Raw genomic sequence first — 13,981 nt, 5'->3', positions numbered from 1 at the left:
TGTTATCAAATTCAGGTATTCTTTTCATTTTTTTTTCTTTTGCATTTTTTTTATTTTATGTTTATTTGATACATGCAAATTTTTTGACATTTAAACAGTTTTTTTTTAATATTAACATGGAATATTTAAAAAAAAAAATTTTTTAATTATATATTTATATTGAATTTTTGTATTTTAAAAGAACTGTTTTTTTTGTTTGTTTGTTTTTTTTGTTGTTGTAATTCTTTTGGATTTTTTCTCCCAAATTTTGTACATTTAAATACATAAATAAATAGAAAAATACATAAAATATTCGCTAAATTATTGAACTCAAATTTTTTGAATGAAAAATTCAGGTATTCATTCAAAAATATTTTTTTAAAAATATTTGCATTTTTTTAAAACTCATGTTTATTTGATACTTGCAAATTTTTTGACATTTAGATATTTTTTTAAATATTCACATATAATTTTTTATATTTTTTTGGCTTTTCTTTAATGATTTTTTTTTTTGCATTTTTTTTAAATCTGTTTCTTTTATTCTTTCAGAATTTCTCCCCCAAATTTTGTGCATTTAAATGAATAAATAAAGAAAAATTTCACAAATTTGTCAAATTCAATTTGTTTGTAATAAATTGGCAAATTTTTGAATTATCATAACTTTTTCAAATTTGGCCAATTTATTAAAATAAAAAAAAAAAGCTTAGACATCTCGTGTTAAATTACATAAATTCAAAAAACTTCTCTTTTAGATAATACCCTAAATATTAACTATGTATTGAATTTAAACACTTTATCATCTTTATTGTGAAGACTAATTAAATTTTGGGGTTGTTTCAGTCTGAGTGAATTGGGGAAAATGAACCAGGTCATGAACAGGTCTACTCTTGAAACCAGTCTTCTTCCATTATCTTGAAAACTCTTTCCTGACTCAAATGATAGATTTTCCTACAAGACAATACTCCTTACAACATGGCGAGGTGGAGAACCTGAACATTGAACCCTGCCTTGGCCAGCTCAATCAGCAGATCTCAATCCAACTGAAAACCTGTGAAAACATCATCAAACTCCAAATGGAGAACCAAAGCCCAAAAACAAAGCAGATCTGTTTGACTGTTTGCAGTAAGAACGGACTGCTGTGACGGCAGATGCTAAGACACACGGGTGCAGTCATCACAAACAATGGTTATGCTGTCAAGTACTAACTCTTGATGTGACTGAAACAGACAGGAAACAAACATGGACAGCCTGAAAGCTCTGTTTTTGGCATCAAAATGAAGAAGAAATTGAAGGAAACAAAGTGGTCTGATAATTTTTTCCATGTCTGTATATATCCAGTGATAAAGTGAGGCTAAATGTTTCATAAGAGAAGTGAACGCTCACTGCTGTGTTATCCTGACGCGCCCTCACCTGCACCACATCTGAAATCTCTCTCCATCCTTCAGCTGACTTTAATATTTCAGCGCACAGAAATGGAGACCTGATGCGTTAAATTGCAAATGTATGAGTCATAGTTGATCTATATTTAATGGGCTGTGAATTGAGATTTAGCTGATACCGCTGACTGAAATAAAGACTTTGGCTGTTTTGCTCTCTGAAACCGTCTGCTCCTCCACAAACAGAGGAAGCGTTCATTCATCACAGCGGCATAAAGACATCACCTAAACTCTGCTGCCCTTTCTCAGAGAGCCGCCCGGCGCGCAGAGTTTCAGAGAAGTTCCCCTCCTGTAGTTAGTCTGTGTTAATGCCTCTCTGTGCAGCTCTCTGCTGGTGTTACTTCTTGTATATTGATGTCGACCTGTCCTGTCCGACACTGAGGAGGCTAAAGGGAGTCGGGCTGAATGCCGGAGATTATGTTTCTGCCAAGTCACTGCTTAGATTCTCTTATTTTCCTGTCATCGCTCCTGTGATTCAATTAAGAAGCTGCATTCCCCCGTCTGGCCCGGCCAGACACGGAGAGCGGTGATTGGCAGGTGAAGACATTACCATGCGAAGGGGAAGAGCGAGTACAGGGAGAGATATGAATATTTGAGTAGAGGGCATAAAAGAATCTTGTAATTGATTTTCTATCTAAGCTGCCGTTTCATTTACTGAATAACTGCCTTCATTTCAGGCTCGGGGTCGTTCCAGCCGTCTCCATTGTCTCACCCTGAATGAAAACGTGATCTTATTCTGTGTTTGATGATGGTTTTGCAGATTTTTGAGCTTTGTTTTTTTTAAAGGCCAACTGCACGATGGATAAGAAAATGTTTGAAACTACTGCGCCCGTCCCTGGGATTGAAATTTACTGAAATGGTTCAAATGAGGAGACTTCAGGAAGGATAATGTCAGTTTCTTTCGCCCAGTGGTTTAGAAACAAGTGCGACATGGCGGTTGGTGTCCAATGGCAGCAGGATGATATTTTTCTCTCTTTACCTGTAGGACAAGCTGTGGGGAAAGATGAGATGGATGTTTATGTAGATACACTCAACCTGTCCACGGTGAGGGTGTTAAGGCTCAGGTAATCATGGGTGTGGTGATTTGACTGAGGGGTGAGCACAACGTAGGTGTTTGTCAGAGGACTTAAGACTCACCTTCACTCAACCTGTCGCCTTGTAAGACCCCTTTTTGCCTTAATCCTTCATGGCATAGACTCAACAAGTATGACAAGCCCTTCTAACATTTAATAGCTAGTCTGGATATTTCATACAGATATCCGCAATTCATTTCTTCCTGGTCAAGTTGAACATTTCAGATATCCACAGTGACATTATTCCTATCCACAATTGTAATTTCAGGTATCCACAACTTAATTCCTCCTAGGACAAATCACGCCCCTTTCCCCATTCATGTGTGTGGGGTTTCTCATTACAGATATCTTAAATTCAGTTATAGATAGCCACAATGTGAGATGTGGATATCTGCAACTAAATTATAACTATCCATAAATCTAGTTGCAGATATCTACAATTTCATTCTGGCTAGTCACAATTCCAAATCAAGATATCTTCAACCCCCTTCTATTAAAAAATATCTATAATAGCATTTATAGATATCTTTAATTACACTTTGACTAGTCAAAATGCCGTTATAGATATCTTGAACTGGAATTACGCCTAGTCAGAATGAAATTGTAGATATCTGCAACTAGATTCATGGATAGTCATATTTTAGTTGCAGATATCTATAATCAAGTTACAGATATCTTTAAATTAATTGTGGTTAGAGATATCTCGAAACAGAGTTTCGACTAGGCGAATTGTTGTTGCAGATATCTGTAATGATGACAAAACTCGTAGATTTCTCGCACAACTCTCTAGTAAACGTAGCTCTTGTTTCCCACAAAGTCCCTGATTACAAATTTGTTCTATTTCATGGCATTTTTCTAAATATCTTGTCGATGACGGCAATCGCCATTTCTTCTGCTAGGAAACTGTTAAAATGATTTTTTCTCTTCTCTCCTCCAGTTTATTTGGGTCAGTATCCAATGGGAAGCCTCGCATGTCCAGCGTCATGAACACATTTCTGACAGTCAAAATCACATTTCAGATATCTTTAACGGTAATTCTGGATAGTCCAAACTGAATTAGAGATATCTGCAAGTGACATTTAGGATGCAAGATGGGGCGAAGGGCAGCTTTCAGGGAGTCATTGCAGATATCTGTAACTCAGTTTGACTAGTGGAAACTGAGTTACAGATATCTCTTACTGTAATTGTGACTAGTCAAAATTGAATTTTGGCTAGTCACAATTATGTTGTTGATATCTATAATGTTAATTCCAGAGAGTCAAATGCAGCTATTAAATGTTAAAAGGGCTTGCCATAAACAAGGTCCTGGAAACATTCCTCAGAGAGTTTGCTCCATATTGACATGATAGCATCACACAGTTGCTGCAGATTTGTGGTCTGAACATCCATGATGAGAATCTCCCGTTCCACCACATCCCAAAGGTGCTCTATTGGATTGAGATCTGGGGACTGTGGAGGACATTTGAGTACAGGGAACTCATTGTCATGTTGAAGAAAGCAGTCTGAGATGATTCCAGCTTTATGACATGGAGCGTTATCCTGCTGGAAGTAGCCATCAGAAGATGGGTACACTGTGCTCATAAAGGGATGGACATGGTCAGCAACAATACTTAGAAAGTCTGTGGAGTTTTTTTTTTTCTTCTTTTTTTTCCTTTTTTTTTCTTCTTTTTTCCTTTTTTTCCTTTTGTCTTTTTTCCTTTCTTTCTTTCTTTTTTCTTTTTTCTTTTACTTTTTTTTTCTTTTTTCATTCTTTTGTCTCTACTTTTCTCTATTTCTCTATTTTTCTTTTTTCTTCTTTTTTTCCTTTTTTCTTCTTTTTTTCCTTTTTTCTTCTTTTTTTCCCTTTTTTCTTTTTCCCTTTTTTCCTTTCTTTTTTTTCTTTTTTCCTTTTTTCTTTTTTTCTTTCTTTTTTCTTTTTTTTCTTTTTTTTCTTTATTTCTTTTTTCTTCTTTTTTCCTTTCTTTTTCCTCTTTTTTCTTTTTTCCTTTTTTTTTCTTTCTTTCTTTCTTTTTTTTTTTCTGTGGACTTTAAACCATGCTCAGTTGGTACTAAGGGGACCAAAGTGAGCCAAGAAAATATCCCCCACACCATTACACCAGCAGCAGCAGCCTGAACCGTTGATACAAGGCAGGATGGATCCATGCTTTCATGTTGTTGAGGCCAAATTCTGACCCTACCATCTGAATGTGGAGCAGAAATCCAGACTCATCAGACCAGGCAACGTTTTTCCAATCTTCTATTGTCCAGTTTTGGTGTTGCTGTGTGAATTGTAGCCTCAGTTTCCTGTTCTTAGCTGACAGGAGGGTCACCCGGTGTGGTCTTCTGCTGCTGTAGCCCATCTGCCTCAAGGTTGGACGTGTTGTGTGTTCAGAGATGCTCTTCTGCAGACCTCGGTTGTAACCAGTGGTTATTTGAGTTACTGTTGCCTTTCTATCAGCTCCAACCAGTCTGTCCATTCTCCTCTGACCTCTGGCATCAACAAGGCATTTTGTCCCACAGAACTGCTGCTCACTGGATATTTTCTCTTTTTGGGACCATTCTCTGTAAACCCTAGAGATGGTTGTGGGTTAAAATCCCAGTAGATCAGCTGTTCCTGAAATACTCAGACCAACAACCATGTCACGTTCAAAGTCCTTTAAACCATCTTTCTTCCTCATTCTGATGCTCGCTTTGAGCTGCAGCAGATCGTCTTCACCATGACTAAATGCATTGCGACCATGTGATTGGCTGGTTAGGAATTTGCATAAACGAGCGATGGGACAGTTGGAACTAATAAAGTGACCAGTGGGTGTGTTTTTGAAATATATGAAAATGAAATCATGACCCAAGCTTTTTGTCCCTTCTCTCTCTCCTTCTCCCTCTAAGATGTGATCCACACTGTGGGCCCGGTGGCCAGAGGTCATGTGGGCCCGACTGAGACCAACGACCTCACCTCCTGCTACCAGAACTCCCTCAGACTGATGAAGGAGCACGGCTTGAGCACTGTGGTGAGTACAGCTAACACGCTAACACGCTAACATGAGAGAAAAAATGTGTCTCTGTTCTGCTCTGCAGCTTGAAAGACACAAATTACATGTGTCGGCGTTTCTGTTTGTCAGCGAGTAAGCCTTCAGTGAAAAAAAAAAAACAGTTTGAATTTTTTAGGAAATTTGGAAAAGGTACAAGAACAAAAGGATTTAGCATCTTTCATTTCTGATACAGTTCTGAAAAGCCTTTAATCTTCTTTATTTACACAAAAGCAGCACAGAACACAACAAAATGGTAATGTTTCATGTTTGTCAAATGAAGGCTTTCATGAGGACTACTTTGGCTTGTGACTAAATGAAAGGCGCCTCTTCATTTTGCCAACACAAATAACAACGCCATTTTTTCCTCTGTCATTGTTTGGAAAGCCACTTACAGGTGAGAAAACCCAACCTTTTAAAATTCTCCAAAGGCTTTTAATGTTGATATGCAATTTGTAATTTCTGTTTTTTAAAAATCTGAAATGTCAGTCAGCCAAAAAGCCTCTCAGACGTTCCAGTTCCTCCTCCCGTCTGTGCCACCTGTCAGCGAAGCCTTTTCTCCTTTAAAACACAGAAAGCCTGAGGTTTAGTGGCTGCGGCTGACTCACAGGGGCTTAGACAACACAATGCCCACACAATCCACAGCTGGCAGCGGCCGATCATTCAGTGTCCCAGCCTCTGGCCTGATCTGAACCGTATGTTCCAGTCCGCTCCACGTGACGTATGGATTTACCTCGGCCTACAGCTGGTAAACAAACCAGTGTCGCCACCGACGGCTACAAATCACATTTTCTGCACCAGCCCACTGTCCTGCAGCCTCATCAGAGGCCAATCACTGCAGGTACTTACCAACAGGCAGAGGAGTAGATGAGTTTCATTAAAGATGATTGTGACAAATCCCTGCCCTGATGACTTATTGTGAGTGTGACAGACACCTCAAGGTGGCAATTAAACAGATTGTGAGGCCGAATGAGAGAAGTAGTGATGAGTGTTTGGAAGTTATATCAAAATCAACAGCACGCCCGCTGATCTCAGGCTTCAAAATATCACTCAGAAGAAATAATGAGCCACTCTTAAAATATCACCACAGACTGTCATCCACCGCATAACGACGAGTTCCTGTCAGATTGTTCCTGAAGGTCAACGAAGGGTTTGTGAAAATGTCAGGAAAACTTTTTTGAACTAAAAATTACAGATGTGGATAAAAAGAGAAAAACTTGACAGAAAACTGGTCCACAGAAGTTCCCTTTGGATGTCCAGGCTCTCACTTCCTGTCTGACACCATGTTTGGGTTCTGAGGACAATTAGAGGTCGTGAACTTCAGTAAGTGGAAACTGTGTGCGTCATGCAACTTATCACAGCACAGCTAGGATTAAGAAATATTCTTTTCATAAGGGACAAGTATCTTGTGTTTGTTTTGGACTTAGACTGCATATTGAGTGGAAAGCGTGGCTCTGCCTTTTACGATTGGATGGTTTTGAAGCCAATAATAATAATAATACTAAACTTTGCTGAAGAAGTGAGAAAGTGAAGCTGGACACATTTTGTTTTGTGTGTTAACAATACTAAATATAAAAAAAAAAATATGTCTTGAGCTTATTAAGTCCATTTAACTTTCTGACTACTACTTCTAACTCCAGCTATTTTTAAAATTAAAACCCTCTGGATCCTAAACCGGTCGGCGGGATCAAAAAACCACTGATTTTAAAATAACTGGTTACAAACCGTTGGTCCAGAATCAGAATCAGAATCAGAAAAACCTTTGTTGATCCCCGAGGGGGGAATTTCATTTCAGTTACATCCCTTTCAAGACACATAAGAGAACAAACATAGGGAAAATACAGAAATGAGATGAACCTAGGAGCTGCCAGGTCCAATCCAACATCTGAAAACACTGGGATAATCATCAGATTCTCAAGTTTCGGAGGGTACCTGAATGTATCACAGAGGAAGCCAGAAACATGTCTTAACCATAGACTGTATAAAACATGGACGAAGCATCCATGAAGTCACCCATCTGTTCCTGAAACCGTGAAATAAAAGCAATCAACGGACACAGCCACATTCACTATGACGTCTGCTTTGAGTTTTTCTTCGAGCAGCTACAGGGCGCCAGGCGGTCAAATCAAATGATCCTAATAACTTCTAAACCGCAGAGATAGAAAAAGTTCACTCTCAGTACAGTGTGCGGATAGAAAAATCAGCGTTTTAGCACAAGCTGTTTTTGAACTAGGCTGTAAATATGTTTTTGATGCTGTAAACTCTGTTTTTCAGGCTGGGTGTGTACGTGACTTCCAGTCTTTCAACAGCCAGACTCAAGCTGATTCTCAATGAATAGCAACTTTCAGTGCTTCCTCATAGGCTTCATTTTTATTGAACAGATGTTGCCCCTTCATCTTAACATGCTGCAAAAGACGGGAGAATTTCATGAATCTCACTTTTCATACAACATTTGTAGAAAACAAACGGTTTCTGATTAAATTCTGTAAAAAAATAAAATAAAATAAAAATAATAAAAAATCAATTCTTATAATGGCTTTCAGCAAGCCATAAGCAATGATGGCTTAAGCGTATAATAGGTTCAGAGGATCGGCTAAAATTTTTGATTACCGATGTTTTTTAAAAAAAGCCAAAATTGGGCCTGATCTGATACTAAGGATTGTTATCAGGATCGGGATTTCCCTAAAAATATATTTATTTAATTTTTTTCTTTGGAGAGTCTAATATCTTTTTGGCTCTCCTTTTGGCCTTTTTAACAATCCCTGGGATAAAAAATGCACTACAGCAGCTGTCAATCATCGTTAAACTTGACGTAAACCTCGTTTTAAACCTCTTATAACTAATGAAAACGAAACTTTTCAGAAAAAAAAGGACCTGAATACAAGACAGCCAAATGATATCTTCAAATCACCACAACAATCAGACGTGAGAAACATTTCTACCAGGTGTATACATTTTTTAAAGTTTGACCACAGCCCATCTGGAATGACTGGGGAGATGGATTTTTGGTAACCTATACTGCAGCCAGCCACCAGGGGGAGCAGTTTTTGTGGACTGTTTGTCTTTGCTCTTGCACTAGAAAAACCCAAAATCTTATCAAGTGTTTTTGTCTTATTTTCAGTAGAAATGTCTTTTTAGATTAAATATGAGATAAATTTGCCTGACCAGTCCAGAAAAATGTCTTATGTCAAGTTATTTAAAGAGAAAATGAGGTCTGAATTTGTTGTAACAAGTTTAAAAATCTGCAAATGGGACAAGAGAAACGTTACATTATTCTTTAAATAAGACGTTTGTCCGGACTGGTCAGTTAAATGTGGCTCATATCAAGTCTAATACAACAATTTCTGTTTAGAATAAGACAGTTTCAGTTTTTTGCAGTGTGGGGTAAAATACTTTGATATCAGGTCTAAATCTCTGTTAAACGTGTCTCAATTCGATTGATGTTCAAGCAGTTTTTTCAACAAGTCTCGATCCTCCCAAAACAACATTAAAGCTTTAATCAAAGGTTAATTGGCCAAAAGTTATATTTCAGTTCAGTAAAGGCTTCAGGCGCAGAGTTAAAACCTTCCCGGCTCAGTGAGAGCCGCGTCGAGCCTCCTGAGCCTCATTACAAGACGTGTAAACAGTCCAAGTGTTTTCATCCACACATGCTCCGATCCCGTTTGTTTCTGTCACATTCCAAGGATTGACTTGGTTTAAGTCTATCTCCTGATTTATTTATCCAATGATCCACATATTTAGGAGAAACAGGGCTTGTGTTTTACTGGGAGCTGCTGGGATCCTGGCTAATATATTTGTACAGCTGCTGCACGTTGGGCAGGCCTTAGAGGGAAAACAGTGGTGTTCTGTGATTGACTGGCCTTGTAGGATGAGCCCAGTCATTACATTATCTTAGCTGCAGTCCATTTCAGCTCTCCTTGCTTCAAGGACGACGGATCGCCTTTTTATAAAACGTGAAGGGGAAATAGCTCTTTCTTCCAGCAACCACGGGGCCTTGGTTTTGTTTTCCTCCTGCCTGCCCTGATATGCAAGACTTCACTCTGTAGTCTGAATTCAGACGGCCCTGCAGTCCCTCGGTGCCGAGCACAATGAGACCGAGTTTTTGGATAGCTGATCAGGGCTAAGCTCATTCTGACTCATCTGAAAGGGTCTCACTGCGAGCTCTGCTATGTGAGAGAAACAAGAGATCCCACCGAAGACCGGCTCCCCGCCAAGTGGGTCCACAAAGTGGGTAAAAGAGGGGGGCGCAGATGGGAATCCTAGAAGCCCGGCTCCCTAATGGGGATTCCAGGGCATTACAGAGGAATAGGAGTCAAAACAAAGCCTAACACAAAATAAACTTCAGCATGAAAGATTAAAAAGAAGCCGAGCCGGGTAGTTAATCCTCGTTTGGAGGAGCTCAAAGCCACCCTTTAGGCTACAAAACATTGGGCTACCACAGTTGTCTCATCTGAAAGTGAAACACAGGAGAAGCATGTCAAGACAGAGAGCTAACAGGGAATTCATTTTAGAAGTGGAAATGTATTGCCTTTACCTTGGGGCAGCTCAGTGTGTAGTACTGAACATTTACAAGTTCCTGCAGTAGTTGGAGCAGAGCTCCTCCAGTCCCTCAGTGATGAGCTCTGCCCTGATTTACAGCTCTGATGGGACACAACTGGGAAGATGTTCCTCTCAGGCATCCTGCGGCGGTTCCTGGCTGAGTTCAGGAGTTATCTCTGAGTTTATTTGTTATTTTTCAGGTTGTTTAGGATTTACTGCAATCAAATAAAGACAGAATCTTTTCCTTCTTTGACAAAAAGTAAAAAAAAAATGTCCCTGACTTTGGGTAAACTGTACGATCTGAAAATTATCACATGACAGAGCTAATGACAGCAAAACAGCCGTGTTATCGCATGTTTAACCCTTAGTGGGTTAATTACATGTGTTTTTGGTCATTTTTGTGCAACTCAAGTGCTGAGTTAAAATCCATCCTTGTAACCCGAAATTTTCCGTAAGTCGGATTTTTACCCTAAATACCTCCTAAATCTGTAAATAACTATCCAAATACATTTTTTTTTATTATACTGATCCTGCTTTCTTTTTTATGTCCATGATGCAAAAGAGGTGAGGATACAGAGAAACTTACAGAGCACAAACACAGACAACCTATACTATGATGCGACTTGAGACAAAGTGGACGATGCTGATTATTCATACGCGTCATAGGAGCTTACGAACAGTGTGGCGTAACTTCAAAAAGTATCTACATCTATTTGTTGGTGTCCTAAAGTCAAAACAACATAGGTCAAGGACCTCCTGTGCTCTGTTACCAAACTTCAAATAACTGCCTTTACTTGAAAAAAAAAAACTGCTCATTTTTGCTTTAAGACATTGTGTTTTGCAAAGTCATTTTTGTTGTGGCGCTGCTTCGTAACCATGAGTGAGGAGGGAGCACAGTGGATATGAGACCCTGCTGTACAGCACATCAGCGCATATATGAGAAGCTTGGGCTGTGTTTGCCACTAACGGCTGTGTGTGATCTGCAGCGTAGACCGGCTGTCTGCGCTTTAAAGCACAGACCTCTTGTCCATGTTCCATAGCACGGACGGACTGTTAGTGCTCCAATTGCAATTTTTTGGACCAATATTGCAATTGCAATTTAGCATTCCATTTTTTTGGGATGGTGTTTATCTTCTACATTATTCATTAAACACAAACCGTTCCATAGTTTGACCAACTTTGAGGTGTCCGAGTCCGATATTGATATCGGATATCGGTCCAATATCAGCAAAAAAACAAATATCGGTATCGTATCGGAACAAATCTAAAATCTCTGATAAAAACACCCCGATATAAGCAGTCTATATTCCAGACTCCCCTCCTGCTATTTTTATTTGTTTTATTTACGTTGTTTTCTGGGTCTTCAATTTTATTCTTTATTTTATTCAGTTACTAGTATATTCTTATGTTTAATGTTAAAATTATTGTTACCCATTGGTTAATAATAAATGGGTCAGTTTTTCCTCATACTGTTGCTGACTACTGTACTTTGTTTGAATAATATCACTTAATCAAGCCTTTTCTAACATGACAGACATACTACAAAATAAGTAATAAAAGTATGTATGTTTAATGCTGATATCTTATCAGATTAATATCAGTATCGGCCAATACTCAATGCTGCAGTATCAGTATCGAATCTGAAGTGAAAATGTAATATCGGGACGTCCCTAGTTTAACTACCACAACCACAGTAGAATACTGACTGAATGATTTAACTGAAAGCTTGAAAACATATAATATAATTATCGTTAATTACCTTAAATAAAATCAGAGGAAGGAACAAAGGCCTGGTATGACCAATGATATATAAAAAATAAATTAGAATCTGACACAAAATACAGTGCAGAAATATGAACAAACCCAAATCTCTGGCTAACCGTTGAAATGTGTCAACTTGTGGAATTCGCTATTCTATGAAATGAAAAAGAAACGCTGTGTGAACATAAATATCAAATGTATGAAAATCTTACTAACTTTTTTTTTTTTTTTTTTTTTTTTTAATTAAATTGCAGCCTTGGCGATTTAAAAATTGCATTTTATTACATTTTGATGTTGGTTTAAATTCAATTAATTGTTCAGCTCTACTCCACGGCCTCATGAAATTTGTCTGGAATGAAGCTGAATAAAGCCACCATTTTCATTTGTGTAAAGGTTTAAATATATGTGGTTAAAACAACCCAGAATTATAATTCATTTCGACCCAAAATTTGGGGGATATAAAACAGCCCAAACTGTGGTATTTCTAACCCAACTGTTTTAAGTTTGATATACTGATGCTTCTAGCTGTTTGGCATTGAAGGGAGGATGTGGGATAAACTAAATAGACTTTTCAAGTGTACGCACTTTATTGGCAAAAGCATTGTTACAAAGAAATAACCTACCAAACACAAATTATTTTTTTTGTGCCAAAGTAGAAGTGAGTGTTGCATCCCAGTGTGAAATATTTCCACTCCTCTTTGAAGCTGTTGAAGTTTCAGGGTCATGTTTTTTATTAAGGTCTTAAAACGTGTGCTGGATACCTTTTTCAGTCTTGAATTAAAAAGGCAGATGTGTGGAGATTGTTGTACTACATGACCTCTGGCCCGTGGAGAAAACAGTAACTGTTGGAAGCAGCTTTAAATCTTCCTATTGGCATCCAGTTGAAAAATGGCGATCGACCTGAGCCAAGAAACCTGCCGCTTAACCCCCACACTGAAGTGGAAAGCTCTCTGGAGCAGTTCATCCTCCAACTCACTCTCCCTGGCTGTCTTATTCACTGGATAAATATCTAATGGCTGGATGGTCTATTGAGCTGTGTTTTCCAAATCATTTGGCTGCAGTGCATGTTGGAAAGTGATAGCGTGTATTTGTGCCCGTGTGCGTACACTGTGTCTTTCCTGCATCTTCCTGGGGCATCTGTGCCTGTGCTGTTACAGCGTTCTCTGCTCATTTCATCTCTGCCTAGAAGACTCTTCTGCTCCACTGCTTTCTCCTCTCTTCCTCTTCTTTTTTTTTTCCCCTGCCGTGGCTGAAAGAGCGGCAGGCTGTCACCGCTCCCTGGGCTCTGACTGACCACAGCCAGCACCGCTCGGGCCGGGCTCTGCGACATCACTCAGGGGAGACGTGGGAGTTGTGCAGCCTGTGAGCAGAGCTGCAGCTTTGTGCTGAGGAGCAGCACATTGTCAAACAGCCCCCTCCTCTGCTCGCTGCTTGTTACACTGCTGTGTGCTGTTTGCTTCTCGGGGAGGCTCAGGTGAGGAGAAAAAGAGGAAATATAGCTAGAAATATGGATTTCTGCGGATTGATTCGAGACATGAATTGTGATAATAACACTGCCTCCGCGGTCGATGGGAGGGAAGATGCTCCAGCAGGATATCAATACGTGCTTGAGCCAGGACTTTTAAATAGGTCTCATCATGGCTGCTCTGATATATGGAGCACGCCTTGTTACAGTATTATTGTCTATTTGGACTGAGGTTGTTTGGGGAAATCACTACTCAGCAGTATCACTCCACCGCATCGACTGGATTTCCTGAAAACAAGCAGCTGAAACTTCAGTAATTTGTTTGTTTGTGAAGGAGCCGTGCCGTGTACAAAACATGCACATTTTTAACCCCTGACTGAGACCTGCCAATCACATCCTCCCCCTGCTCCACGAATGATATCACGCAATCAAGATCCTCTGCTCTGGTGGGTCTGTGTGTACAGTATCTGCACAGTCAGACCCTGGGGGGCCTCCTCTGTGCCGCACAGTGCCCGGGACTGAGGAGACGGTTAATGCAGGTTCCCCTGTCATAGTTAGTCACAGACGGCTGCTCGGATTCTTCCCTGGAAGCGAAGTCAGCATCTGTCAGGCAGAAAGAGACAGACTGCGTGGAGGGGGACGCCACCATCTGGAAGCCATTCAGCCTCAGATTCTGTTTCATTTCGGAGAGCGTATTTAACACTCCTTCGACTGTGACCTTTA

General features: G+C 39.4%; 1 protein-coding gene across 5 annotated transcripts in view; it reads left to right on the top strand.

Moving 5' to 3' along the window:
- Positions 1–13,981, top strand: part of macrod2 (mono-ADP ribosylhydrolase 2) — a 925,620-nt gene that overhangs the window by 629,285 nt on the left and 282,354 nt on the right. For all 5 annotated transcript variants that reach the window (XM_074676103.1, XM_074676102.1, XM_074676100.1 and 2 more), the window contains exon 6: positions 5,354–5,475. In XM_074676103.1, coding sequence (XP_074532204.1) covers positions 5,354–5,475 — 122 coding nt within the window. The remainder of the gene's footprint in view (positions 1–5,353; positions 5,476–13,981) is intronic.

Source organism: Halichoeres trimaculatus, unplaced genomic scaffold (assembly GCF_033239565.1).
Source record: "Halichoeres trimaculatus isolate MK-OKI-2021-1 unplaced genomic scaffold, fHalTri1.1 fHalTri1_scaffold_8, whole genome shotgun sequence".
NCBI lineage: Eukaryota > Metazoa > Chordata > Actinopteri > Labriformes > Labridae > Halichoeres > Halichoeres trimaculatus.
Note: the sequence above shows the minus strand (reverse complement) of the source record. Positions and strands in the feature narration are given on the sequence as shown.